The sequence below is a fragment of the Notolepis coatsorum genome, assembly GCF_963971535.1.
Source record: "Notolepis coatsorum genome assembly, chromosome: 1".
NCBI lineage: Eukaryota > Metazoa > Chordata > Actinopteri > Aulopiformes > Paralepididae > Notolepis > Notolepis coatsorum.
This window is the reverse complement of record NC_140165.1, coordinates 115,740,287-115,768,189: the sequence shown is the minus strand read 5'-3', so window position 1 is coordinate 115,768,189 and position 27,903 is coordinate 115,740,287. Positions and strand designations below refer to the sequence as shown.

The following is a 27,903-nucleotide window of genomic DNA, read 5'->3' as shown; positions in this document are numbered from 1 at the left end:
CTGTTCCTAATCCAATTTCTTCCATCATGGTGTCAAGTGTGGGGATCTACCGAGGCACTTCTTCCTTGTGGTGAAAGCGAGAAGGAGGAGAGCAGGTGACCACACACCTGCTTATGAAGGTAAGCTGATGAGGGGTGTGGTCAGACTAATACTGGTATTAGAGGTACATTTGTGGTTTATTCAGTACGCGTGCACGTACGCGAGATAGTGCAGTAGTGATGCCAAGCTAAGCCACTAACGATACAGAACTATCATTACACATGGGCAAAACAGAGTCCATTCTCTTCGGTTCAAATAACAAACTCAGCAAGACCGACGGCTTCTCAGTTGCAGTGGGTGACAATATTGTCACAAGGAAAGACGAAATTACCTACCTGGGTTCCATCCTAGAGGCAAATCTTTCCTGTGACAAAATGGCATCCAATGTAATAAAAAAAGTCAACCAACGAACTAGATTCTTGTACAGGATCTCCTCTCTGGTAAACAAGAATACCCTGAAGACTCTGGCAGGAGCACTCATTCAAGGGTACTACGACTATGCTTGCACCTCATGGTACCAAAGCACATCAAAGGCGCTTAAAACAAAATTACAAACATCACAAAACAAACTGGTCAGACTACTGCTTGACCTTACTCCTAGAACCCACCTCACCCCTGCCCACTTTGACAACCTAGGATGGCTTAGAGTAGACGACAGAGTACAGCAACTTGCAATGGGCCTGGTCTACAAGATACACTATACGACTAAGGTACCCATGTACATGTCAAAATACTTCCCAAAGGTCAGTGAATACCACAACCACTACACCAGAGGAAGCTCAACAAATCATGTTAAACCCAGATTCGGCTCAAACAAGGGACTAAACACGTTTCGCAATTATGCCACATGCATCAATGTGGAACGCCCTACCCAAAGCTGTAAAGGAATGTGAATCCCTACCCACATTAAAAACTGCTCTTAAAGAGCACATACGGGAGGCTGCAATTCGAAACTGGCCACCGTAAATGCCCAAAACCCCCACCACCTCCTAATAGACAGTCTCCTCCCCACCGCATGTATATATTCCCTCCCCGCCGTATGGATATTTCTCTCCCACCCACCCACCCACCCCCTCCAAATGTACAGTCCCCTCCCCATCATATGTATATACTCTGTCAGGATCTAGGGGTAACAGTACTGTATATTTGAATACCGTTTATGTCACAAATGTATCAGTACTAATTACCTATATGTCCCTATGCCATAAATGTCATGTATGTTGTGTATGTCATAAATGTCTATATGAATTGAAAATGGGGGACCCTGATGGAAACAAGACAAACGTCTTTTTCAGGTCTGCATCCCCTTAACAATTGTGTGTATTGAGCCGTACTGTATTGTACCCATTCTGCAATCTGTTAAATAAAGTTGTCATTCATTCATTCATTCATTCATTACCCATCCCACAAAGTAAAAGCTGTCTGTGTGTGCGCGTGAGAGTGCGCGTGAGAGAGAGAGAGAGAGAGAGAGAGAGAGAGAGAGAGAGAGAGATTGATTGATTGATTGAAAAGTTTATTAACAGATTGCAGAATGGGTACAGTACAGTACATCTCAATACATACAATTGTTAAGGGGATGCAGACCAGAGAAAGACTTTCGTCTTGTTTCCACCAGGGTCCCCCATTTTCAATTCATCATAACATATATGACATACATGACATACAGATAGACAGTACTGCTACATCTATACATTTATGACATATCAGATTTGCAAATACAGTACTGTTTGTGATACAAAAGTGTCCAGAAAAGGAGTGTATATACATTTGGCGTAGAAACTGTACATTGGAGGAGGTTGGTGGGGTGGGGTTGGGTGGGTTGGGTGAGGGCTGTACATTGGAGGTGGGGGGGGGGGGGGGGGGGTTGGGTAGGGGACACACACACATTTTACACTGTACATTGGAATGTTGACAAAGCCTTACTTGGTCATTTACTGTACAATTAGGTTAGGACATTTGTAGGGGCCAGTTTCGAATTGCAGTCTCACGTAGGTGTTTTTTGAGAGTGTTTTTGAAGGTGGGTAGTGATTCACATTCCTTTACAGCTTTAGGCAGGGCGTTCCACATTGATGTGGCATAATTGCGAAACGTGTTTAGTCCCTTGTTTGAGCCGAATCTGGGTTTTACATGATTTGTGGAGCTCCCTCTGGTGTTGTGATCGTGGTATTCACTGACCTTTGGGAAGTATTTTGACATGTACATGGGTACCTTGGTCGCGTAGTGTATCTTGTAGACCAGGCCCATTGCAAGTTGCTGTACTCTGTCGTCTACTCTAAGCCATCCTAGGTTGTCAAAGTGGGCAGGGGTGAGGTGGGTTCTAGGAGTCAGGTCAAGTAGTAGTCTGACTAGCTTGTTTTGAGATGTTTGTAATTTGTTTTTTAGTGCCTTTGAGGTGCTTTGGTACCATGAGGTGCAAGCATAGTCGTAGTACCCTTGAATGAGTGCTCCTGCTAGAGTCTTCAGGGTATTCTTGTTTACCAGAGAGGAGATCCGGTACAAGAATCGCGTTCGTTGGTTGACTTTTTTTATTACATTGGATGCCATTTTGTCACAGGAAAGATTAGCCTCTAGGATGGAACCCAGGTAGGTAATTTCATCTTTCCTTGTGACAATATTGTCACCCACTGTAACCGAGAAGCCGTCAGTCTTGCTGAGTTTGTTATTTGAACCGAAGAGAATGGACTCTGTTTTGCCCATGTGTAATGATAGTTTGTTGTCGGCGAGCCATATGCAGATTTTGCCTAGTTCCGAGCTGAGAGAGAGAGAGAGAGAGAGAGAGAGAGAGAGAGAGAGAGAGAGAGAGAGAGAGATGGTTAAAAGCATAATTTGAGGCATGTGGATGGATGCCGTATGGACGACCTGGACTATTGGAAGAGACCGAGGGGAGAAGCCGTTTGAGACTAAATTTACTGCGCATCTACGACAGATATTACGGTAAGCCGGGGAGAAAAACAAAGCCCCAACCCAGTCCTAGCTCGCAACAGTGACGTCACCGACGTCGCTTCGATGGCTTGACGAGACCCGATTGGGCGAGCGGCGCTACACGGTGCTGTACTGTCACTCTGTACCGACAAACAGACAAGACCCGAGAAACAACAGCCGCGAGAGGCCAAAGACACTCACTCGGAACTTTGGGGTTCACACTTTAAATATCGCGGGTAAGAAAACTGTATTCATAATCTGTTTTTGAGCCGTTATTTCAATAACATACACGCGCTTCCGCACCTCTCGGCCAAGTTTCTTTTGTCTTCTTCAGTCAACAACAACAACAACACGACGCACCGCACGCAGGCTCGTGCACCACGACGGGTCGCTGGCCGAGTAGGTTAACGTTGTGTTAGGTAGGTTATTATAATTAACACGTCTTGAGTTATATTATACCAGGGGGGGGGGCTTCTTCGTCAAAACAACTCGGTTATTATCTCCAGCCGGTGTTGTGGTACCCGTTGTTAAAACCGTGGACACCTTTGGACCGGCGTGGAGGAGGGAGAGAGGGGGAGAGGGAGGGAGGGAGAAAGAGGGGGGGGAGAGGGAGGGAGAGAGAGAGGGGGGAGGGGAGAGAGAGAGGGTGGGAGAGAGAGAGGGGGAGGGAGAGAGAGAGAGGGATGGAGAGAGAGATGGGGGGAGAGAGGGAGGGGGAGAGAGAGAGGGAGGGAGAGAGAGGGGGAGAGAGGGAGGGAGGGGGAGAGAGGGAGAGTCCCATTGATTGATTGATTGAAAAGTTTATTAACAGATTGCAGAATGGGTACAGTACAGTACAGCTCAATACATACAATTGCTAAGAGGATGCAGACCTGAGAAAGACTTTCGTCTTGTTTCCATCAGGGTCCTCCATTTTCAATTCATCATATGACACACACGACATACAGATAGACAGTACTGCTACATCTATACATTTATGACATACCAGATTTTCAAATACAGTACTGTTTGTGATACTAAAAAAATCCAGAAAAAGAGTGTATATACATTTGACATAGAAACTGTGCATTGGGGGAGGTTGGGTAGGTGGGGTTGGGCTGTACATTGGAGGGGGGGGGGACACACTGTACATTGGAATACTGACCTACATTTGACATAGAAACTGTTCATTGGAGGAGGTTGGGTAGGTGGGGTGGGGTTGGGTGGGGCTGTACACTGGGGGGGGGGGGGTTGGGTACATTGGAATACTGACAAAGCCATGCTTGGTCTTTATTTTACAACTGGGTTAGGACATTTGTAGGGGCCAGTTTTGAATTGCAGTCTCCCGTAGGTGTTCTTTGAGAGTGTTTTTGAAGGTGGGTAGTGATTCACATTCATTTACAGCTTTGGGTAGGGCGTTCCACATTGTTGTGGCATAATTGCGAAACGTGTTTAGTCCCTTGTTTGAGCCGAATCTGGGTTTAACATGATTTGTGGAGCTCCCTCTGGTGTTGTGATCGTGGTATTCACTGACCTTTGGGAAGTATTTTGACATGTACATGGGTACCTTGGTCGTGTAGTGTATCTTGTAGACCAGGCCCATTGCAAGTTGCTGTACTCTGTCGTCTACTCTAAGCCATCCTAGGTTGGCAAAGTGTGCAGGGGTGAGGTGGGTTCTAGGAGTCAGGTCAAGCAGTAGTCTGACTAGTTTGTTTTGAGATGTTTGTAATTTGGTTTTTAGTGCCTTTGAGGTGCTTTGGTACCATGAGGTGCAAGCATAGTCGTAGTACCCTTGAATGAGTGCTCCTGCCAGAGTCTTCAGGGTATTCTTGTTTACCAGAGAGGAGATCCGGTACAAGAATCGAGTTTGTTGATTTACTTTTTTTATTACATTGGATGCCATTTTGTCACAGGAAAGATTAGCCTCTAGGATGGAACCCAGGTAGGTAATTTCATCTTTCCTTGTGACAATATTGTCACCCACTGTAACTGAGAAGCCGTCGGTCTTGCTGAGTTTGTTATTTGAACCGAAGAGAATGGACTCTGTTTTGCCCATGTGTAATGATAGTTTGTTGTCGGCGAGCCATATGCAGATTTTACCTAGTTCCGAGCTGAGGGTTTTTTCAACCTGTAACTTGTTCTTGTCAGAGACCAGCAGGGCTGAGTCGTCCGCAAACAGGAACAAGTTGCAGTCACAAGCTGACGACATGTCATTTGCATAAATTAGGAACAGTACTGGGCGTGGAGGAGGGAGAGAGAGGGGGGGAGAGAGAGAGGGGGAGAGAGGGAGGGAGGGAGAGAGGGAGAGTCCCCACTGGGCGTGGAGGAGGGAGAGGGGGGAGGGAGGGAGAGAGAGAGGGAGAGTCCCCACTGGGATGCTGTCATGTGTGATTACAGCCACACAGCATGATGATAAGAGGGCGAATTGTTTGTAAAAGACGTAATACTTATTAGCCAGGAATCTATGTAGCCCTAACGTCACTTTAACATCATTCATCTGTGTGTGAGTGAGACTGAGAGAGATGTGTAATCAGGGAGCGAAATTAACTTTTTGACTCACCGGCCAGTGGCGGGTAGATGGGAAGAGTCTACCCGCCAAGCATATTTCTTACCTGCCAATATATATTTTATATATACAATTTCTTTTTAAATAAAAAAATATATATTATATAATCATACTTGTAGTTGTATTATCTGCGAGACATCGCCACCACGCAATAAGTCAAAATGCTTGCTATCTGCAAACAGCTCCACTGTCTGTTTTGGCTGTGTTGCTCTTCTAGAAAAATAATCCTTTCAGGGTTGCCTATTGAAATACTGTACACTTTCCTACTGTACACTTTCCTGATTAATTGAAATGGGGGACCCTGATGTAAACAAGACGAAAGTCTTTCTCTGGTCTGCATCCCCTTAACAATTGTGTGTATTGAGCTGTACTGTATTGTACCCATTCTGCAATCTGTTAATAAAGTTTTCAATCAATCAATCAATCACACCTCCAGTACAGAAACATTGTTTGAGTTTGCGTGTCAGGTAGACCATTGATTGACAGTCGAGTCTGCCAATTACATCACATCGCTTGCACTCCGGTGCTGCAGCTGGACCCATTGCCCACCTCTGCTGTTGATAACGCTAGCCAAGTTATTATACACACAGATACACAGTGGGCCAGTGACTTTGGTGTAGGGGTGTAACAATGCATCGATCCTAAGGGGGAAATTCAACTGCATCGATTTGAAAATGTTAGAATAGATTATCGCAATTTTAATGTGTACACGTTATGTTATTGTCATGTCCGTTACAGCCAACACACCGACATACGCTACTGCATCAACGTTATGATTAACAAAGCAAGGCATTCGTTTTGTTGCATTAACGTTATATTACTATTGCTATCGATAAATCTAGGTGTTCTAAAATCTATTGCTATTGGTAAGAGAGACTATAATAAGTTGGTGTCTCGGAAAACGAGAGCCCTGATCGCGGAGTTTCAGGAAGTAAACAAGAAAAATGAGAGCTTCCGATTGGTCATTTGCTTTATTTCCCATGAAACCAGTCACTTCACTCTACTGTGATTGGACCGTTGGCTTGAGTGCAATGTGGGACTTGTAGTTTTTTAACGATCTCGCAGCGGAGGAAAAAAAAGACGAGAGAGGCTATAATCTGTATTCGCACAGCGTGCGCGTAATTGATTTTTACCGTTCGCATACAAATATTTTTAGGGGCCTGCTTATGAACTACACGTCTACACGCCACACGGCGGGCAGCCCTCTAAGTGTCATGCGCCAAAGGTAAAAACAGACCGCCCCTGGCGGGCGGCAGGCTTTAGTTTCGGTCCCTGTGTGTAATTATTCACAAAGGCAGAGCCAGACTTGTCGAGAGAGCAGGCTATATGCTGCACTTTTCATGTCAATTGAGAGAGAGAGCAGATTCAATTCTCGATGAACAGCTTCTTCAAGCATTTCTATCTACCTCTCAAGATAAGTCAAGTGTGAGGTTGATGATTGACCAAGTGAGCTGCAAAGAGCTCTATATCACTGATTTATTGTGCACACACAAACAAACCCAACCTTACCTCCTCCTTTCACACTCGAGTGTATACAGACACATGCAGACACTACAGTAGTAGTTACTCTAACCAGTGTTATCGTGGTAGTTGGGGAGGGTAAGTACTAGGCCTGCCGCGATAAGCAATAAATCGATTAATTGCTGCGATAATTAAAATGAATGCAATGATTTTGACGGGCGCGATTAATTGCTATTTGCGCGTTTGTTTTAATGAGGCGGAACCAGTGCCGCTTGTCAGTCACTGTCCGTGTTGGGAGGCGGGTCGCTGACGTTACTAGAGTACAGCACGGGAGCCCCGTGGGGCAACGCCACAGCTTAACTACATTTCTCAATAGTGTGGCTCCTTTTAACCAAGTAGCATTATTTGTAGTGTAACGTTAGCTATTTTTAGACCCAAGTAGTTACTCGCTACTGCCCGGAGAAACTGGACTGCTAAATAAAGATGAAAGATAGAGCTTTGATTCTCATTCCATGCTAACAACATTAGCTAACAAACGAAATACAACGTATAGCATAGCTACAAGTACAACACAGAATAACGTTAATACAATTACATGCATCATTGTTTACAATGAACGGGTGGGGCTGGTCAAAGGACTGGACACGGGGACAAGTTAAACACGAATTAATTTATTATAACACTCCGGTAGTTTCGAGTCGTGCTGCAGTGCCTACGCACCACAGCTATTCTATTATATACTGCTTTGACGCTTCCTCCTCATCGTTGATTGCCTGTAGTAGCTGCATCTAACGTTAGTAGCTAACGTTAAAACTAACCTAAAGTTAGTTGTTCACCAACAATCTCAACATTTGTTATTAGCTCAAAAACAACCGGACGAGACATGTTGTCGGCTCATATGTTCTGCTTAGGATAATCGCAACAATACTTCCGGTCCGGTCGGTGGGCTTCAAAATAAAAGTCTAAAACCGGAAAAGACGGAGCGGTGGGCTTCAAAATAAAAGTTTTGGGAAATAAATTTCTCAAAAAAAATTCTCTAACCGGTCGCAATAATATCGCCTATCGCGATATTTTCGGGGGCAATTAATCGCCCAGCAAAATGTGTTATCGTGGCAGGCCTAGTAAGTACCTTAAAGGAACACAGCAACAATATGGGAAAATGCACTTTTCCAGAGTCGGACTACAAGATAGATTAGATACCAAATACCAATCCCCTCTGTGCATTCAGTAGAAAGCTACCCTGCAGCAAGCTAGCCTAACTTGGCACATAATTATTATGCACATAGCAGTGTTGTAGTCGAGTCACTAAATCTCAAGTCCGAGTCGAGTCTCCAGAGTCCAAGTCTGAGTCACCAAAGAAGAGCCTGAGCTGAGTCCCGATTACCCTAGTCCGAGTCCAAGTCATCAAGGTTGAGTCCACTCCACAGATGTCTGTTGAAGAGTGAGGTTGTCCCGGTCTTCTCTTCAATAGTTTGTATCAAACATCTAGCAGTGCTCTTGCTGGAATTTGATGTAAAATCTCTCCTTACACCCCTTTCTGACATAGAGCGACGCGAGTGAGAAAAAGTGATTAAAATCTATTCGTTTCAATCAGACTATCCTGACCTGCCGCGAGCGACAGCGAACTGAGCGGCGATGTCGTTCACCCCTCAATTATTCACTCGCTGTGTCTCTAGTTGAGCGAATTACGCGGCCGAGTCCCGCCCCTAAACACTTTTTATTGGTCGAGAATCACAGGCTGCTTTGCCCCTGTGCTTCCAGGTACCAGGTAACACACACACACACGGACACACTCGGACACGCGCTGCGTCATATCAGGACAGTGTTGTGCGAGATCACGTCTCCAGTTCGCTCGCTCGCTGCCTGTCAGGAACCGGTGTTAGGCATCTTAAGTACTGAACACAAGAGTATCGATGTGAATCCGCACGTGTCTGCCCTTGCACAAAATTAAATAATGTTACAGTATTAATATAGCCATCAATATATTATGCCAAATCATTAAGGCCTAATCCTATTACGAAAAAAATATTTATTTATCAATGAACAAGTCCTCGAGTCCTCGTCTGCACCTTGGAATGAGTCCGAGTCATCAGTGCTCAAGTCGAGTCACGAGTCCTGAAAATCAGTCCAGGATTTGGACTTGAGTACTACAACCCTGGCACATAGTGGTCCATATCTGCTTCCATTAATTTGTGCTAAGCTAGGCTAGCTTGCTTAACTCATTCAGAGCCACGCCCCTTTGACCATATTAGGGCTAGCGTGCCGGTAAGGAAATCAATGGGAGGTCGGGGAAATTTGCGAACGCCTAAACTATATTATGGCTATGGGTCTAAAACACCCCTCGCTTATCATTGACTTGCTTGCAGTCAACATGTATGAAACGGATTGTTTTTTCATTGGTACATTTCCGTTTTATACAGTTTTGAATACGAGTATAGTTTTGGAGAATTCCAGAGAAATCCTCGATAATAGCCCTTTACTGGAATACACAAAACACGTTGTCATTTTTCGGCTGATTTATTAATCGTTTTCAAATAAACGCTAGATTATCGATAATATATGTGTACTTATGCACGCTAGAGAAGCGGGTTGAAAAATCTATTATCCATGTCGTGGATACGGCTAACGTTACGCACACACACACGCTGCGATGGCGGTGATAGGAACATCTGATTACCCCAAGACTGGTAACATAGAGTCCGACTCCTTACCTCAGATCAGATGTTCTGCAAAAAGATTAATCCAATTCCTGATCGCCATTCCAAATATTGATCGCGTTTATTGATCCGACGTTATAGCACCAAAACACATAATCGAAAGCTGCTCCGAGCCTCCCCAGTGAATGTGGTAACGGATACTGCTTGCCCGAGATGGGAAAACCCCGGACCGGAGTTTTTCTCTGATGCACAGTCCCATCCAATCCAATCCAATGATGTGCAATACCATCCAGGAGACGATAGGCGGCAGTATTTGCCCTTTTCGAGCTCAGACCCATTCCCAATGATAACGTCAGGCTGGATGGATGAAAAATGAATGGATATTGCTAATAAAACAAATAACGATTAAAACCCGAGTTTTCTTGGGTCTTGGCACTCAACGCATGGCGAGTTAACCCGACTAATCTCGTGGTTGGCACTGAATGGGTTAATGTTGCCGTATTCCTTCAAAATGGCCAGAGAAAAAAAGTTGTGTGTGCTCCATATACTATCACAACTACACAACTGCATGATCTCACCAAACCCTCTGTCATCCTCTCCAGATGTCACGATGGCCGCCAAGTTCACTATTTCGGACAGCGAATCAGAGCCCTCCGAGGACGTAGGGGAGTCGGAGACCGACCAATCATCTGGCTGGCAGGAGACTAACTTTCCAGTGCCTGAGCTGAGAGTGATGGGTAAGAGACCTTGTCGTTGGCTTGAAGACTAGGTGATGCACAGATGACCGCTTCTTCGCTGCTGATAAAGGTCCCGAGTCCTGATCTTTAAAGGACCATCCTGGTGTTCTCTATGTGGTGATACACCTACTGATGCTTAGATCTGGCCCCTGGTTAGGGTTAGGTTAAACCCATCTTAAATCTAGCTCCTGATTAGGGTTAGGTTAAACCTAGCTTAAATCTAGCTCCTGATTAGGGTTAGGTTAAACCCATCTTAAATCTAGCTCCTGGTCACACTAGCATACCGGTATGGCGATACACCTAGGTTACATCTATCTCCTGATTTGGGAGATTTGGGATTAAACCTAGTTTAAATGTAGCTCCTGTTATGGTGATACACCTATCTTAAATCTAGCTCCTGGTTAGGGTTGGGTTAAAAGACCATACTGGTATGGTGATGCACCTATCTTAAATCTAGCTCCTGGTTAGGGTTGGGTTAAAAGACCATACTGGTATGGTGATACACCTAGCTTAAATCTAGCTCCTGGTTAGGGTTAGGTTAAAAGACCATACTAGTATGGTGATAACTCTAGCTTAAATCTAGCTCCTGGTTAGGGTTAGGTTAAAAGACCATACTGGTATGGTGATAACTCTAGCTTAAATCTAGCTCCTGGTTAGGGTTAGGTTAAAAGACCATACTGGTATGGTGATAACTCTAGCTTAAATCTAGCTCCTGGTTAGGGTTAGGTTAAAAGACCATACTGGTATGGTGATAACTCTAGCTTAAATCTAGCTCCTGGTTAGGGTTGGGTTAAAAGACCATACTGGTATGGTGATAACTCTAGCTTAAATCTAGCTCCTGGTTAGGGTTAGGTTAAAAGACCATACTGGTATGGTGATAACTCTAGCTTAAATCTAGCTCCTGGTTAGGGTTAGGTTAAAAGACCATACTGGTATGGTGATAACTCTAGCTTAAATCTAGCTCCTGGTTAGGGTTAGGTTAAAAGACCATACTAGTATGGCGATAACTCTAGCTTAAATCTAGCTCCTGGTTAGGGTTAGGTTAAAAGACCATACTGGTATGGTGATAACTCTAGCTTAAATCTAGCTCCTGGTTAGGGTTAGGTTAAAAGACCATACTGGTATGGTGATAACTCTAGCTTAAATCTAGCTCCTGGTTAGGGTTGGGTTAAAAGACCATACTGGTATGGTGATAACTCTAGCTTAAATCTAGCTCCTGGTTAGGGTTAGGTTAAAAGACCATACTGGTATGGTGATAACTCTAGCTTAAATCTAGCTCCTGGTTAGGGTTGGGTTAAAAGACCATACTGGTATGGTGATAACTCTAGCTTAAATCTAGCTCCTGGTTAGGGTTGGGTTAAAAGACCATACTGGTATGGTGATAACTCTAGCTTAAATCTAGCTCCTGATTGCGCTAACAAAGACAAAATGTATGAGCAGTGAGCACGTTGGACCAGAAAAGCACTATGGGAAGTGGTGAGCTTCTGAACATAAATAAGGAAGTACAAGTGCAGAAAGAGAGTGAGAGAAACATTTCTTCAAGCGTATATGTTAGCACGACCAGGAGGTGTGTTTTTGGTAGGGTTCTTCTATTGTAACTCCATGGTTCATCACCATAATGTTTGAATGTAATGTAAAATATGTGTGCTGATTATGAAACTCATATTCAGACCGGTATGAAGTGATGTGCGATGCAGAGCACCGATCTGACTAGATATAATCAATTGTCTCCATTAATAGAGACACAACATCTTTCTATGTCAAAAATGCAGAAAATTAAGTGGCTTTGTTTTGTGTTTGATATGTATACGGTTTTAGTATTGGGAAAATTGTTCTGGAACCTATACCCTGTTTCAGCCTGGTGTTTGGCCCGATATCAATATCCCTATCTAGGCGAGTCAATCTATGAAAAAAAAGCACTTAACCCAAAAAAAATTTATACAAAAGGTTTTTAGATGGATTCCTATAGTATTGGGCGTGCTAAATAACATACTAAAAGTCGACCAAAATCGACCCCACCGAAAGCCGCCATTTCCAAGATGGCGTCCCAGATGGCGGTGGAGATATTATAATGGCTATATCTCAAATTGAGAATATGGTGCAAAGGATTTCTCAACTGATTCTGGTACCTCTGGGCATGTTCACTAACATACTAAAAATCTAGGAAAATACACCTTCCAGAAAGGCTTAATTTTCAAGATGGCGTCCAAAATGGCGGCAGACCAAGCTTAAAATGGCTATATATCTCGATAGAAAAAAATATATAACTATGATTTTTCACTTGATTCTGGTACCTCTAGACATGCTTGTGAACATACTAAAAATCTAGGAAAATACACCTTCCGGAAAGGCATCATTTTCACTGCACCAAACATGCTTGGTAAGGATATTGATGTGTTGAACATGACCGTCTTATTTGCTGCAGACAATGTAGATCATAATATTCTAACAATTGATGGGAAAGGGACATTTCATGGGATGGGCATGATAGCTGCCTTGACACCAGGACAGAAGACAGACCAAAGGATTCCGAGGTTCAGAATTAATGAACTGAATCTTGTGCAGAGGTCAAAAGTTGTGATAATAGATTATCACTTTGCCAAACACCACATTTAAAGAACTTCCAAGACTCGCAGAATGTAACAAGATGGTTGATCTGCTTTGGGAGTTATCGTTCAATTTCAAACAGCCTGCACCTGGTTGGCAGGGGATGATGCACATTATTCATAAGGGAGATGAACATCCAGGGCAGTCTTCAGTGAGATACTTACCAATGATAGACATGTACTCCGGAGACAAAACATGCATTCTGTCAACACTGGAGTTCATTTGTGGTCTGGCATCCAAACACCACCTTGCCCCAGTAGTTACATTTGACCAACCCCTATATTGGAAAGCAGCAGAGATAATCCTAGATTCACCACAGTGCAGTCACCTCAAGTCCTTTGTCCTGCTCCTAGGAGGATTTCACACATTTATGAATTTGCTAGGAGCAATTGGTACACTGATGGACGGTACAGGACTTAAGGACATTCTAGGGGTAGTCTATGGGGAGAACTCAGTAGCCCATATGATGACAGGCAAATCAGTTCAGAGAGCATTCCGTGGCCATCTTCTGGTTGACAAATGTCTTAACCGCATGATAATATCAGAAATGGTAGATGATAGTCATGAATTTGCAGCAATGGTTGAACAGTCTGAAGCAATGTATACCTCAATAGTTAAGGGTGAAATGCCATTGGAAACAGTGTTCACATCAGAGACCCTCATTACAATAAATGAAGAGCTGGGAAAAAGGAAGATGGAACTGTGTGCTAGATCCAAAACTAGTCAGTTGTGGCTAAATTACCAACACATGTTAGAAGTTGCTAGGTCACTGATAACAGCAGATCGCACAGGTTCCTGGCTTTTGCACCTACGCGCTGTTTCTGAATGCATGCCGATATTCGCTGCGGCTGGGCATTACAATTACTTGAAATCGGCACACTTTTATGTCCAAGAGATGAGTCGGCTTCACATCAACCACCCAGATGTCTTCAGACAATTTGAAAAGGGTTTTCATGTTATCCGTCGCAGCAGCCAATCATGGGCAGGCCTCAGCTCAGATCTTGTAATCGAAACAACATTGATGAGGTCATTGAAGACTACAGGAGGGATGACACATGGAAGTGGAATGACCGACAATCAGAGATCCCTTTGGACAATGTCAAAGGGCATAACATCAGAGTATAACACCGCAATGCAGGAGTTCTCAAACCAGACATACACAACATCAGAACAGCACAAGGATTCAACAGAGGCAAGGATGAAAAGGGATGCTGCTGACCTGGAGAAGATCACTTCAAAACTTGCTATATGTTCACCTTTCTCTCCAGACTCTTCTTTAAGGAATGTTGTTACAGGTGTTGTCGCTGAGGATGGAGTGAACGTGCATGATTATGACTCTGTTGGACGCAACATCATGCACAAAATGATCGGACAGCCGGCATTCACATTTTCATTTAGTAGAAAGGATAAAGCCATAACCCTTGGACAAAAATCGTCTATCAAGGTTGCTCCTGATCTAATCATTGATTCTGCACTTCTTTTTCAAGGTTTCCTTATTGTCTCCCAAACTGGAGAGCTGTCATTGGAGGAGGTTATGCGTTACGAACTCAGTCCTTTGCCTCCTGCCCTCTTTGAAGCCGGAAACATCTTCCGCAAAGCTGATAAACCACAACTAGCGCACGCGATCTGTGATCATGCAAGTGATGCAATCCTAGATTCTGTACCAGAAACGGAGCATTATGTTCTTGATGGTGGTTCACTCCTTCACCGAATACAATGGAAGCACGGACAAAGCTATGGTAAAATTGCACAGTCATATGCAGACTTCACCATCCAACATTATGGCTCAGCTACAACCATTGTGTTTGATGGCTATGAGGATGGGCCATCCATTAAAGACAACACACATCAAAGAAGAGGAAACAATATTCATCCCATTGTCAACTTCACTGCTGAGACAGAGTTCTCAGGTAAGAAGGAGGAGTTCCTGTCAAGAGATCTGAATAAACAGAAACTGATCCACATGATAAGTGATGAACTGAAAGAACGGGATTGCACTGTGGTCAATTCACTTGGAGATGCTGATACTATACTAGACATAGTAAGGGCCGCAGTGGGATCATCTCTTCTTCACACCACGACGCTGATTGGAGAAGATACTGATCTCCTCGTCTTACTTCTTTACTATGCACAGAGAGATAGCAAGGGCCTTTATTTCAGATCAGACAAGTCGAAAGCTGATGGCAGTTTTAAAGTGTACGCCATAAACCATTTGAAAGAAGTACTCGGACAGGATGTGTGTTCTCAGTTGCTGTTCATCCATGCTGTGACTGGCTGTGACACAACTTCCCGGATCTTCGGAGTTGGCAAAAAGACAGCATTCCAAAAACGTGTAAAAGGGGATCCTGTCCTTCAGGCTTGTGCCAATGCATTCACTGTACCAAACCAGACAACAGATGTGATCGATGACCTTGGGTGCCAAGCAATGGCTGTCTTTTTTGGTGGAAAGTGCACAGATTCTCTTGCAAAAATGAGATATAACATTTTCAGCAAGAAGGTTGTCTCAGCTTCATCAACGGTAACGCCTGAACGTCTACCACCAACTGAATCTGCTACCAAATTCCACTGTCGTAGAGCATACTACCAGGTCATGGTCTGGATGGGAACAGATGATGGTATAGATGCTCTAGACTGGGGCTGGAAACTGCAGGACAATAGATGTTAGTCTACTATAAATAAACACAACGTTTATCTTCTGTTAACTTGGTTTATTTGATCAACTTGCAAACACCAATACAGAGCCATTAACGAACAGTGGACCTCATGCTCGTGGTCGACACAGACTAACTGCGCATGCGTTTCACAGCCTCCAGAGGGCAACCTAGACTACCGTATTGCCAGTAGTATACAGGCAAAGAGATTACATGTTAACATTCTCATTCTATCTTTTTAAAGAAATAAACAAAACAAAAATAACATTACCTTGCATGAATCATAAAACAATCACACAGTGACTTAAAACAAAAATGTTTAAATTCCCTGAGTATTCAACATAAATTTGGGAAACATTTTTAGAAACAAATACATAAACAAAAATGTTTTCAATGTTCCATTTCAAACAAACACTTTAACCCAGATCCCATTGTCCTTCACCGAGTGCTTTTAAGAGCACAAGAGCCGAAGCTCCCTTTTTTGTGAGACAGTCAGCGAGCTGAGATTTTGTGTCTGACCAACGCACCTGCCTGATGCGCTTGTTCTGAATGAGCTCCTTAATGCTACTGATTTCCAACCTGAGTCTCTTTTCTGTGACTTGTTTCGTGGACTTGAGCGCATCGAACAGAGTGATTATCGGTCACACAGATTACAGGGAGTGTATTCAGTCCAGCATTTCCAGTAGTGAGCTCAGAAAATAGTGTGGCTAGAAAAATTGCATTGTCTACCCCATCTGACATGGCATGCAAGCACCCCAGTGACCTTACATTGCTCATCCAGCCAGTAAAAGACTGCCGGATCCACCTGTGAGACTCTACCACCAGTACTCAGCATGATCTCCTTCACGTTGTTGTACCAATATAGTGATGCATCTGCAAGACCATATACACATTTCTTTAGTTTCCATACAACATGTTGACATCCTGCCTCTAGAGGGGGGCGGATATAAATATCCCTGGATAGCTCAATACCCTGCAAGAATGCAGATTTGATGGACTTCCCACTGGTTTTGACATATCACTGATAACATAAGTCTAAGTGAATCTGTGGCACATGTGGGGGAATCTTTCGGTAACTCTTGAATATTCCGCTCTTCAAAACCTCTGGCAACCAGTCGGGCTTTAGGCACGATACCCTTGGGAGTGTCTTTAAGACTACAAACCCATCTGGTGGAAATGCATTTCTGCCCTGCATCTTCAACTTCCTCAAATACATTATTATTGTGCCAGCTCTTTATTTCTTCCTGTTTAGCTGCATCAAATGAAATGTCTTTGGTTACAAGTACATCAGCTTCTCTGTCTTCTGTTTGAATGTTGAGATTATCAACCTGTGAGATATCAACTGCTTCCTTTTGCCCATCACTACCATCATTGTCTAGATGTTGCATGTTATACCAGGTTTTATATTTCCCCGTAGCCTTGCCAGATCTCCCTAAGACTCTTGCCTTAAGTAGAGTGTTGTCACCTCTGTTCATATATGTTACCGTCTGTCCTGTTTTTAAACTCACACCTGCAGAAGGGGCAGGATTATTATGGGCATTAGGCCTATGCTCCATTTCAGTTAGAGTTACACCACTCAAAGTGTTTGGTGGATCGATCGCTTCACTTGTACTGGCTTCTTGTTGTTCATGTTCATTCTCTGTATTTTGCTCACTGTCTAAACTACCAGTTGCATTGTTTATACCTTGCTCACTTCCTGCTTCTGTGTCAGCATCAGTTTGTACCATGTGCTCTTCACTAACCTTTGTGTTCACCTTAGAAAGCCTAGAGTGATGCACTCTCACTAAGCAACCACCATGCCTCACAAAAACAACAGCCCCATCCTGACCAATAACTATCCCTGGTCCTTTCCACTCAGTGCATTCAGCTCGTTTGTAATACACCTTGTCACCCATCTCATATTTCTCATCTGTGGGTCTGAGCTGCTTACGTAGTGCTCGTCTTATCCTTTCTGAGCACTCTGCTTCAGTAAATGCTTTTCTAGAGGCATGCAAAGCTGAAATGTGTTCTCCTACTCTAGCACTCATCGTGGTACCTTCTAGCGCAGGTGGTTTATCAACCAGTACAGAAGGTAGGTTGGGGTTCTGGCCAAACACCAGTTGATGAGGACTGTAGCCGTGCACATTGAGCATACTGTTCTTAGCCATGTCCAGGGCTGTTTGCCAGTCACATCCATTTTCCCGTCTGACCTTCAGGATGATGTCGGTGAGGGTCTGATTATGTCTCTCCAGTAGCCCATTGCTCCAGGGGCTGTATCTTGCCGTGGTTTTTGTCTCAATGTTAAAGTTCTCTGCCATGTCACGGAACTCCGCATTGTTGAATTCTCCTCCATTGTCACTGTAAAGTCTCCGTGGCGGGCCATGAACGCTGATCCATGTATGAAGAAGAGAGTTCACTATCACAGAGGAGTTCTTTGTTTTCACAATGCTTCCAGCGCTGAAACATGTAAACTGGTCAATGACGTGGAGATACCATAAACTTGGTTCCAACTCGTGCAGGTCCACTGCCACCGTTTCATTGTACTCTGAAGCCAGAGGCAAGCCCACAGCAGGCTTCGGCTTGGTCTTGCTGTACCTCTGGCATATGTCACATTCCTGTACTATTTGTTGTAAAATAGTGTCACAATCTTTGTCTTTATTTCCCGAACTACGGAGGAGTCGCTGTAGTCTTTCTGCAGAGGCGTGACCAAACTGTTTGTGTAGTTTCAGGAGAACTTTGTGTTTATCATTTGAGGTCATATTTTCTGTGACTGTAAGGACCTCATCTTCATCCTGGCTGTTTTCTGTGACTGTAAGGACCTCATCTTCATCCTGGCTGTTTTCTGTGACTAAGGACCTCATCCTTAATCTCAATTTGGTTCATTCCTGTGTCCTTGTCTCTGATATCTATACAGTAGTGTCCTGAACTGGTGAGTTCAAGAGGGATATTCTGTTTAAACATCACAGCGCTATCATTCTCCATGTCCAAGATGGTTCCTGCCCTTTTCAGTGATGTCTTACTCAAAAGTAGTGGGATATCAGCTTTGACTACTTCAGTTTCCACTCGACATTTTGTCAGTCCTATTTTGGCAGGCAGTTTCAGTGTTCTGGAAGAATGCACTATATTTCCATCTCCAAACCGGAATGGTCTGGAGCTTGGAGTTTCACTTTTTACCATCTGGTTCACTTGACTTTGACTGAGATCAGCGACGAAGCTGTCCAACCATTTTTCTCCACACACTGTGCGGGTACATGCAGTGTCAATGATAGCAGTCCCTAAGGACTCAGTTAGGAATACCTCTGTTTCAGACAGTACAGCAGTAAGCAGTGTGATGTCACATTCCTCTACCCTTGTTCGATCGTCAGTTAGCTTCACTTGCTCACTACTCTTGTGAGGACAGTCTTTAGCCCAATGGAACGTGCTCTGACATATAGCACATTTTGATCTCTTACCGAACCTATCCAGTGGGTTGGTACCCTGTGACGGTTGCCTTTGTTGTCCAACTTGTCCAAACTGCTGCGTCTGAATCTTCCTTGTGAGCGTTGTTCCGTGAATAACGCTTCATCGTTAACGTGTATTCCGTTTGATGTGCCGCCGTGCACTCTCCCCCCAAAGATCCTCTTCAGGGCGGACTTCATTGCCGCAAACGTTAAATCTGTACACGCAGTCGGCGCCATTTGTCTATTTTTCTCGTCTAGACAAGCCGTGTCTAAAAGTTTAAAAGCTAACACGGCGTCAGGGAGAGTCATGTCGTACCTTTTCATTCGGTTGTAACGTTGTTCAAAGTCAATCACATAGTCCGCCATGGACGCGGAGCTCTCCTTTTTGATACAGTCAAAAAAAGAGTATGCATCGTATGCGCGGTCTCTCTCTTCTTTGAGAAATATGCCATCTAGTTTTGCTAGCAGCGTGTCCATACCATTGTTGGTGTTCAAGTCCAAAGCTGGTATTTCCATAGCGATGTCCCTTGCCCTTCCTTCCAGCCCCAGGACAACGGCGAGGGCTTGTTTCTTCTTATCAAGTTCAGTAACCAGCTTCCAAATGGCGATCTCATTTTTCCAACACTCGTATGGTCGAGACTCGTCGAACTTCGGTGGAACTTTGTAGTTAGCAGTAGCCATCTTCTGCTAACCATCCTCTGCTACCAATGTTAGTCTACTATAAATAAACACAACGTTTATCTTCTGTTAACTTGGTTTATTTGATCAACTTGCAAACACCAATACAGAGCCATTAACGAACAGTGGACCTCATGCTCGTGGTCGACACAGACTAACTGCGCATGCGTTTCACAGCCTCCAGAGGGCAACCTAGACTACCGTATTGCCAGTAGTATACAGGCAAAGAGATTACATGTTAACAATAGATTTGTCCCACTCATGTCAACAATGAATGCTGCTCCAGACAGTCTCTTGAAGGTCATTCATTGTAACTGTACCACTGCCTGCAAGACACTTCGCTGCTCATGCAGAAAATATGGACTACCTTGTACTACTGTCTGTGGACCATGTCAACTTCATGAATGTGACAATCCACATAACAAGTTTCTCCCAGAGGATCCTGAAGATGATGATGAGTAGGCCTAAAGACCACAATAAGTGGGTCATTTATTTTGTGTTCAACACCAAAGCCAGCTTTCTAGGTTGAATATAATAACCAATTTTAATTTTAGCCAAAATAAGCTACAGGCAGCCATTTTGATGATGCAAATGATGCATTCCTAGCAGATATATTTAGCTAGATATTTTGCTCGTTATTAATGTATAGAGGTGCCAGAATCAGTTTATAAATCCTTTAGAAATGTTTTCCCATTTGAGATACAGGCATTCTAAGCTCCCAGTCGTCATTTTGGACACCATTTTGAAAATTAAGCCTCTTCGGAAGGTGTATTTCCCTAAAACTTTAGTATGTTCCTAAGTATGTCTAGGGGTACTTGGGGTACCAGAATCAAATGACAAAATCATTTATATAATTTTTATATTGACATATATATAGCCATTTTAAGCTTGGCCAGCCGCAATTTTGGACGCCATCTTGAAAATGAAGCCTTTCTGGAAGGTGTATTTTCCTAGATTTTTAGTATGTTAGTGAGCATGCCCAGAGGTACCAGAATCAGTTGAGAAATCCTTTGCACCATGTTCTTAATTTGAGATATAGCCATTTTAATCGCCCAGGCGCCATCTGGGACGCCATCTTGGAAATGACGGCTTTCGGAGGGGTCGATTTTGGTCGACTTTTAGTATGTTATTTAGCACGCCCAATACTACCAGAATCCATTGAAAAACCTTTTGTATACATTTTTTTGGGGTTAAACCATATATTGACTCGCCTAATCGGTGTATTCCCTACTTGAAACTAGAGCGAGGGAGGCGGAGACTGTTCAATCACGCCCATAATATCTGGGTGCAATGCATGTGTGAACTGAAAAGCATGGGTGAAATGTTGCAGGCTCACAGTTTATTACCAATTGTATTACCAGTTTTAACGGAACATGAGAACACCTTCTCATCCTACCAGTTCTGACGGAACATGAGAACACCTTCTCATCCTACCAGTTCTGACGGAACATGAGAACACCTTCTCATCCTACCAGTTCTGACGGAACATGAACACCTTCTCATCCTACCAGTTCTGACGGAACATGAGAACACCTTCTCATCCTACCAGTTCTGACGGAACATGAGAACACCTTCTGATCCTACCAGTTCTCACGGAACATGAGAACACCTTCTCATCCTACCAGTTCTGACGGAACATGAGAACACCTTCTCATCCTACCAGTTCTGACGGAACATGTGAACACCTTCTCATCCTACCAGTTCTGACGGAACCTTCTCATTTTCATTCTCATCACTCTATCCCAAAGCATGTTGGGATGAAATGGGATAATAGGAGAAGATGGGGATGTTTTATGCACACATTTATTTATAGAAGCCGGGAACAGACAAACAAAGAAATTAATAAACACTGTTGCAGTGGGCGGTGGGGGGATGCTCACCCGCTGTTTCTCTGTTCCAGTTGTCAACAATCAATAAAGAAGAGGCTTGTTGTTGTCTGGGTGGATCTGAGAGAGGATGCACTAGTGATGCACGATATATCGGCCGCCGATATAATATCGGCCGATATGGCAGTTTTTTTTACGGTATCTGTCCGATATCAAGATGGGGCCGATATAAAAAAATTTAAATAATTTTTTTTTCTTACATGTTTTGCCCTTAAATGGTTTCAAAATATCAGTCATTTCTGAAAATAAGTTACAAAAGTAAAAAGAAAATGCGTTTTGGAAAATAGCTCTTTATTTGATTATCATAAAAAAGTGTTTTCTATACAGAGATATCGACATCGGTAAATATCGGTATCGGCCAGAACAGCAATATTAATATCGGTTATCGGTATCGGCCACAATTTTCACATCGGTGCATCACTGATCCACTCCTCTTTTAGCACAAAGAATCCAATACATCTCTCTTAACTATAGACTTTGAGGCGGAATTCCTAGGGAAAACTAAATTTCTCCTCTGCTTCCTCCTTCCCTCTCTTTCTCAGTTTATTCAACACTTCATCTTATTATAGACATCGTTTATGACTCATATAGGTTTATTCCTATGAAAACAGTCTGATGGTAACTGTTGAGTCTCTCTCACCATTGACCATTATTCACACAGCTGCAGTTGTGCTCTTATGTCATGCTTGGGTTGGGATTCCAAGGAATGATGAACATGGTAGAAAGGAATCCCAACCTGAGCATAATATACAGTAAGAGCAAAATGTGGAACAGGGTGGAAAGGAATCCCAATCCGAGCATGACATAAGAGCAAAAATGGCCACCATGTGAATATGGTAAATTCTCCCCCTATGTACTGATATCCTCCTGTTAGGGATTAGCCTATCCCTGGTCGTGAGTTCTTAATTGATTTAGTTGTGGACCAGTCGGCCGAAAGACGAAGCGGAAGACAGAGTATTTCTCAAACGGAGCTTTTATTCATCAGAGAAGAAGACAGTCAGTCACCCCGCGCGGGCACATCACCAGTAGACAAAAGAGGCAGAATGTCCATATTACATTTATACACTCTTGAGAAAGGGGAGGGGGGTGTGTGTATGTCTCTGTGTGTGTATGTATGGGTGTTTGTGTGGTTTGTGTGTGTGTGTGTGTGTGCTTGGTCAGAAGAAGGGGGGCTAATTGCTTCCAGATGTAGAAGACCCCTATTCTTGAACAACATCTCCATAACTCAAAGGGGCGTGACAGCTGGGTGTGCGCGTGTGTACGTGAGTGTGTGTGCGTGTGCACGTGTGTGAGGAGGGAGCCGGCCCTGTGTGTGGAAGGGGCCTTCAGCCAGAGGTCATCAGGTCATATTCAGGGAGGAGGAGAGCACAGACACACAGAGCCACTGCTCCAGGCCCCATCAGGAATATTATACATTGGGGCCTTTAGATATAAGATATTACCAGACATCATCAATGAACAAATCTATCAATTCCCCCTTTTGACGTTAAATAAAACGTCAACACACAGTTCATTGATCTGTATCCGTCGATTGTCACCTCATTACATGCATCACATCCAATACCAGACGGGATAATCAACATCAGGAGAGCAGAGAGAGAGATAGAGGGAGGGGGGAAAGCGGGAGAGAGAGAGAGAAGAAAGAGAGAAACACAATTCTGGCAACCTAACAGAAGATACAGTAACCCTGTTGGACCCCCCTTACTCAGGCACACACAACGTCCATCAGGGCCGCTACCTTCCCTCTGTCACAGTGCACCGCCCACCTGGGTCGGCCCCGTCTTCTGGAGGGCAAGGGCTGACCTCCTGAGGTTGGTCCCCGTTCCAGGGTGCGGTCCCCTAGACAAACGTGCCTCCTCCGGTCCGCTGCCTTCCCAGTGTCTCAGACTGTCCTCTCCACCTCTCGCCGGCCGGCCCCACCATCACTCCATCTCAGCTCAGTGTCTCTCCTGCGGTGGCTTCCCCCGTTCTAGGCGTGGATGAACTGCGTGTCGTAGACGACGATCAGCGGTGATTGATCTGCGGTCTCCGCGGTGCCTGGCTGCGGTGTTTCTCTCCGGTGCTGCGGTGGTCATCTCCGGCCTCTCGCACAGCTGCCATCTCCTCCGGTCGCCTCTCAATATTTATATTTTTGTATTTATTATATTCTTTAATCTTTACTATATATTCTTTATTCATATATATTCTTTACTCATGGTGTTCCAGTATTCCCCACAGGTTATTTATGGTGGTGTCAAGCTGGGATGTGTAGTATACACGCACAGTTAGACCAGTGGAAAGGACTGTGTAATTATGCAAGACAAAGACATTGACATTAATGTGATATTGTCATCGGTTTGGGAAATCTATTTGTGGTGGGCCTATCATCATCATCATCATCATCATCATTAGGTGGCTTCTTCCTTCCGAAGGTTGCCTATCACTCTCCAACCCATTCTGTCCCCACTTCTTCTCTCCAACTCTGTGACTCCGCCTCTCACTCCGCTCCAATCACAGACGTCGTCTACCCATCCTCTTCTTGGTCTTCCACTTCCTCTCTTTCCATCCACCTTCCCCATCACCACCTTCTTGAACATCTCCCCGCTGGATCCTCTCGGAACATGCCCGCACAACTCCATCTTTCTCTTTTTCAACCTCTCCAGCAGCTGTCCTCCTTGCATATGCGCTCTTCTCAGTACCTCCTCATTCTTGATCTTATCCTTCCATGTTATCTTCAGCATCTTCCTCAGCGTCCACATTTCAAAATAGTCTATCATCCTCTTTGCCTCTTCATTCAGCGTCCATGCTTCTGCTCCGTATGAAAAGACTGACATAACATACGTTTCCAAAATCCTGGTCTTCGTTTTCCAACTTATGTTTCTTCTCAATAATTCTTTATGGTTCCCGAATGCGCCCTTTGCAATTCCGGTTCTTCTCTTAACCCTTAGAAGTCTAACCTAAATAGCTCCTCCTCCTGAGAATTTCCCCCCTTTTTTTTGTTACATAATATAAAATTACAGATTCATACCTTCAAAATAAGCCATCAATTGTCAAATTTGAGACGATAGTTTTCAATCAATGTCCTATCAAACATTCTGGTAAAATCCTAACACCTTTTCAGTATAGGACTTTGAACTAGAGACAGGGAGAGACAGGAGTTTCTGTTGCACATAGAAGCAGACTCGACACAAGTTTCGTCTCGACGCTGCCTCTCCCTATATCTCTCTCTGAATATGCACTATTGTATCAGTACACGTGTAAAAAAAAAAATCACGTTTAAAAAAAAGATTGAATGGGATTCGAACTCGTCAAGAACGGACCGCAGGAGCGCAGAACCGCTGCTCTGCCAGGTGAGCTGAAGCGCCGAATGAAAATCATGGAACAGTAACAGGCCACCTCTCTACTCTAGACTAGAGAGCTGTCATCACCGTGAATGAATGAACTGCAGGACTATTATTATCAACGACAGACAGTGAGAAACACAACCCCCCCCCCCCTCTCGCGCTGAAGAATATGCATATTAGATCACTCAGTGATTAACACCTATGCGCTGTGTGTATGTCATAAATGTATAGATGTAGCAGTACTGTCTATCTGTATGTCATGTATGTCATATATGTTACGATGAATTGAAAATGGGGGACCCTGATGTAAACAAGACGAAAGTCTTTCTCTGGTCTGCATCCCCTTAACAATTGTATGTATTGAGCTGTACTGTACTGTACCCATTCTGCAATCTGTTAATAAAGTTTTCATTTATTCATTCATTCATTCATTCATTCATATATAGATATATAATAGTATAGTAATAGAGAGAGAGAGAGATACATTTATAATAATTATATTATTAATTAGTTTTTGACACACACACACACACACACACACTAATAACATGATCATAACCAAACCAATTTCAAATGTATCATCAAGTACAAAATAGATTTGATCGTAATATTTATGAAAATGCATGTTTTTTCACACTACAGGAGGAGTATGTCACAGTATGATTAGTGATGCACGATATATCGGCCGCCGATATAATATCGGCCGATATGGCCGTTTTTTTACACATCGGTATCGGTCCGATATCAAGATAGGGCCGATATTAAAAAAAAAAAAAAAAAAAAAAACACATTTAAATTTTTTTTTTTTTTTTTTTTTAATCTTTTTTTTCTTCTTTTTACATGTTTTGGCCTTAAATAGTTTCAAAATATCAGTCATTTCTGAAAATAAGTTACAAAAGTAAAAAAAAAGTATGCGTTTTGGAAAATAGCTCTTTATTTGATTATCATAAAGTGTTTTCTATACAGAGATATCGACATCGGTAAATATCGGTATCGGCCAGAACAGCAATATTAATATCGGTTATCGGTATCGGCCACAATTTTCACATCGGTGCATCACTAAGTATGATATCATAATCGAACATTCTAGAACCTTAACCTTAACCATGCCTAACCTTAACCGGCGAAAGAATACATGTGTAAAAAAAAAAATCACGTTAAAATTTTTTTTTTGATGGGATTCGAACTCGTCAAAAACGGACCGCAGTAGCGCGGGACCGCTGCTCTGCGAGGTGAGCTGAAGCGCCGAATGAAAATCATGGAACAGTAACAGGCCACCTCTCTACTCTAGACTAGAGAGCTGTCATCACCGTGAATGAATGAACTGCGAACTGCAGGACTATTATTATCAACGACAGACAGTGAGAAACACAACCCCCCCCCCCCTCTCGCACTGAAGAATATGCATATTAGATCACTCAGTGATTAACACCTATGCGCTGTGTGTGTGTGCGCGCGTGCATGTACGTGACGCGTTGTAGTTTCGGGGGAATACAGGGATATTTAGAACTATACAATTGAGCAAGAATTAAACATATTTACAAGTCGTATTATGTTTAGCAAGTAAGGATACATATAGATTACACTATTATGCACTCGAAATTGTATTTGTGCTATTTTTACAGATTTTTGAAAAACGGGACTTCCTGAGCATTTGTGAGAGATTCGAATTCTTTTGTTCTCCGCCCACGGGAGCAATAGGCCCCGTTGACTTCTAAGGGTTTTTTAATGTCCATGTTAGCTCTTCCACCTTCACTGATCCGGCTTCCAAGGTACATGTACTCCTTCACTTGTTCAAGTTTTTCTCCATCCACCTGTATTTTACAAAACAGTTCCTGGTGTTTTTTCAATGATCATTACTTTAGTTTTCTTTGTGTTTAGCGACATTCCATAGTTTTTGCATTCGACATTCAGCTTATTCATCATGTCCTGTAGATCTTCTTGACAGTTACAGACTATAGCAGTGTCATCACTTCATGATAATCACCTATCATTTGATTACAATCACCAGTTTTTATTTAATTGCTAATTTTTAATAAATGTATTTCTAGTGTGGATGTTTGATTGTTACAATTTATATGCTAATGTATCCAGTTATATTGCAGCCGTTGCTGCAGATGTGCAATTAGTCACCAACAGTAAATCTCGGTCTCACCATAATACACGATTGAATTCTGCCAGCCTCAGAGTGCTGCGTGAATGGGATTTGTATTGGTCCACAGAGTTGTTTGAAATTGGACCGGGATGAGCTTTGTCGCATTTTGCCAATTTTTTACCTGAATCCAACCATTGTGTTGTGAGGAGGACATGTGATAATTGGTTGTAAAACTTACCAACACGTTCTGTGCCACATCGTCCCCCTGAGGAACGCCGTCGGATGACGTCACCCAGCGGACAGCAGACCTTTAGTGAACTGTAGACACTATTTCCTCAACAATTTTCAACTGTAGCTGAAGCCCAACTTGAGAGTTGAAGTAACAGTGGAGGAAACGGCATCATCATAGAGGTCGGGTTGGCTGATGCTCTCGAGACACGGAACGCGTTGGTGCGTTTTATGTCTGACCATCTCATGTCCTCCTAACAAGAGATCCAGGTAAAAGTTATCAGCAAAATACCCCTTTAACCGAGCAAGAAGGAACTTCATCTCAGCTCTCTTTTCTTCTCTCTCACCATGTAGCGTGTGGTCACGTGAGGCTGAACTCTGAGTCTCAGGTCTACATCTCAGCTCGCTCTTCTTCTCTCTCCCCATGTAGGGTGTGGTCGCGTGAGGCTGAACTCTGAGTCTCAGGTCTACATCTCAGCTCGCTCTTCTTCTCTCTCACCATGTAGCGTGTGGTCACGTGAGGCTGAACTCTGAGTCTCAGGTCTACATCTCAGCTCGCTCTTCTTCTCTCTCCCCATGTAGCGTGTGGTCACGTGAGGCTGAACTCCGAGTCCCAGGTCTACATCTCAGCTCGCTCTTCTTCTCTCTCCCCATG

General features: G+C 43.5%; 1 protein-coding gene across 3 annotated transcripts in view; it reads left to right on the top strand.

Annotated features, from left to right (window-relative positions):
- The first annotated feature begins 3,069 nt into the window (after positions 1 to 3,069).
- Positions 3,070 to 27,903, top strand: part of badb (BCL2 associated agonist of cell death b) — a 32,755-nt gene continuing 7,921 nt past the window's right edge. Inside the window, exons 1-2 of one of the 3 annotated variants that reach the window (XM_084314536.1) lie at positions 3,070 to 3,197; positions 10,227 to 10,361. In XM_084314536.1, coding sequence (XP_084170662.1) covers positions 10,235 to 10,361 — 127 coding nt within the window. In that variant the 5' untranslated portion in view covers positions 3,070 to 3,197; positions 10,227 to 10,234. Of the gene's footprint in view, positions 3,381 to 10,226; positions 10,362 to 27,903 lie in introns of all 3 variants that reach the window. The other 2 variants (XM_084314538.1, XM_084314537.1) reach the window with 2 other exon arrangements.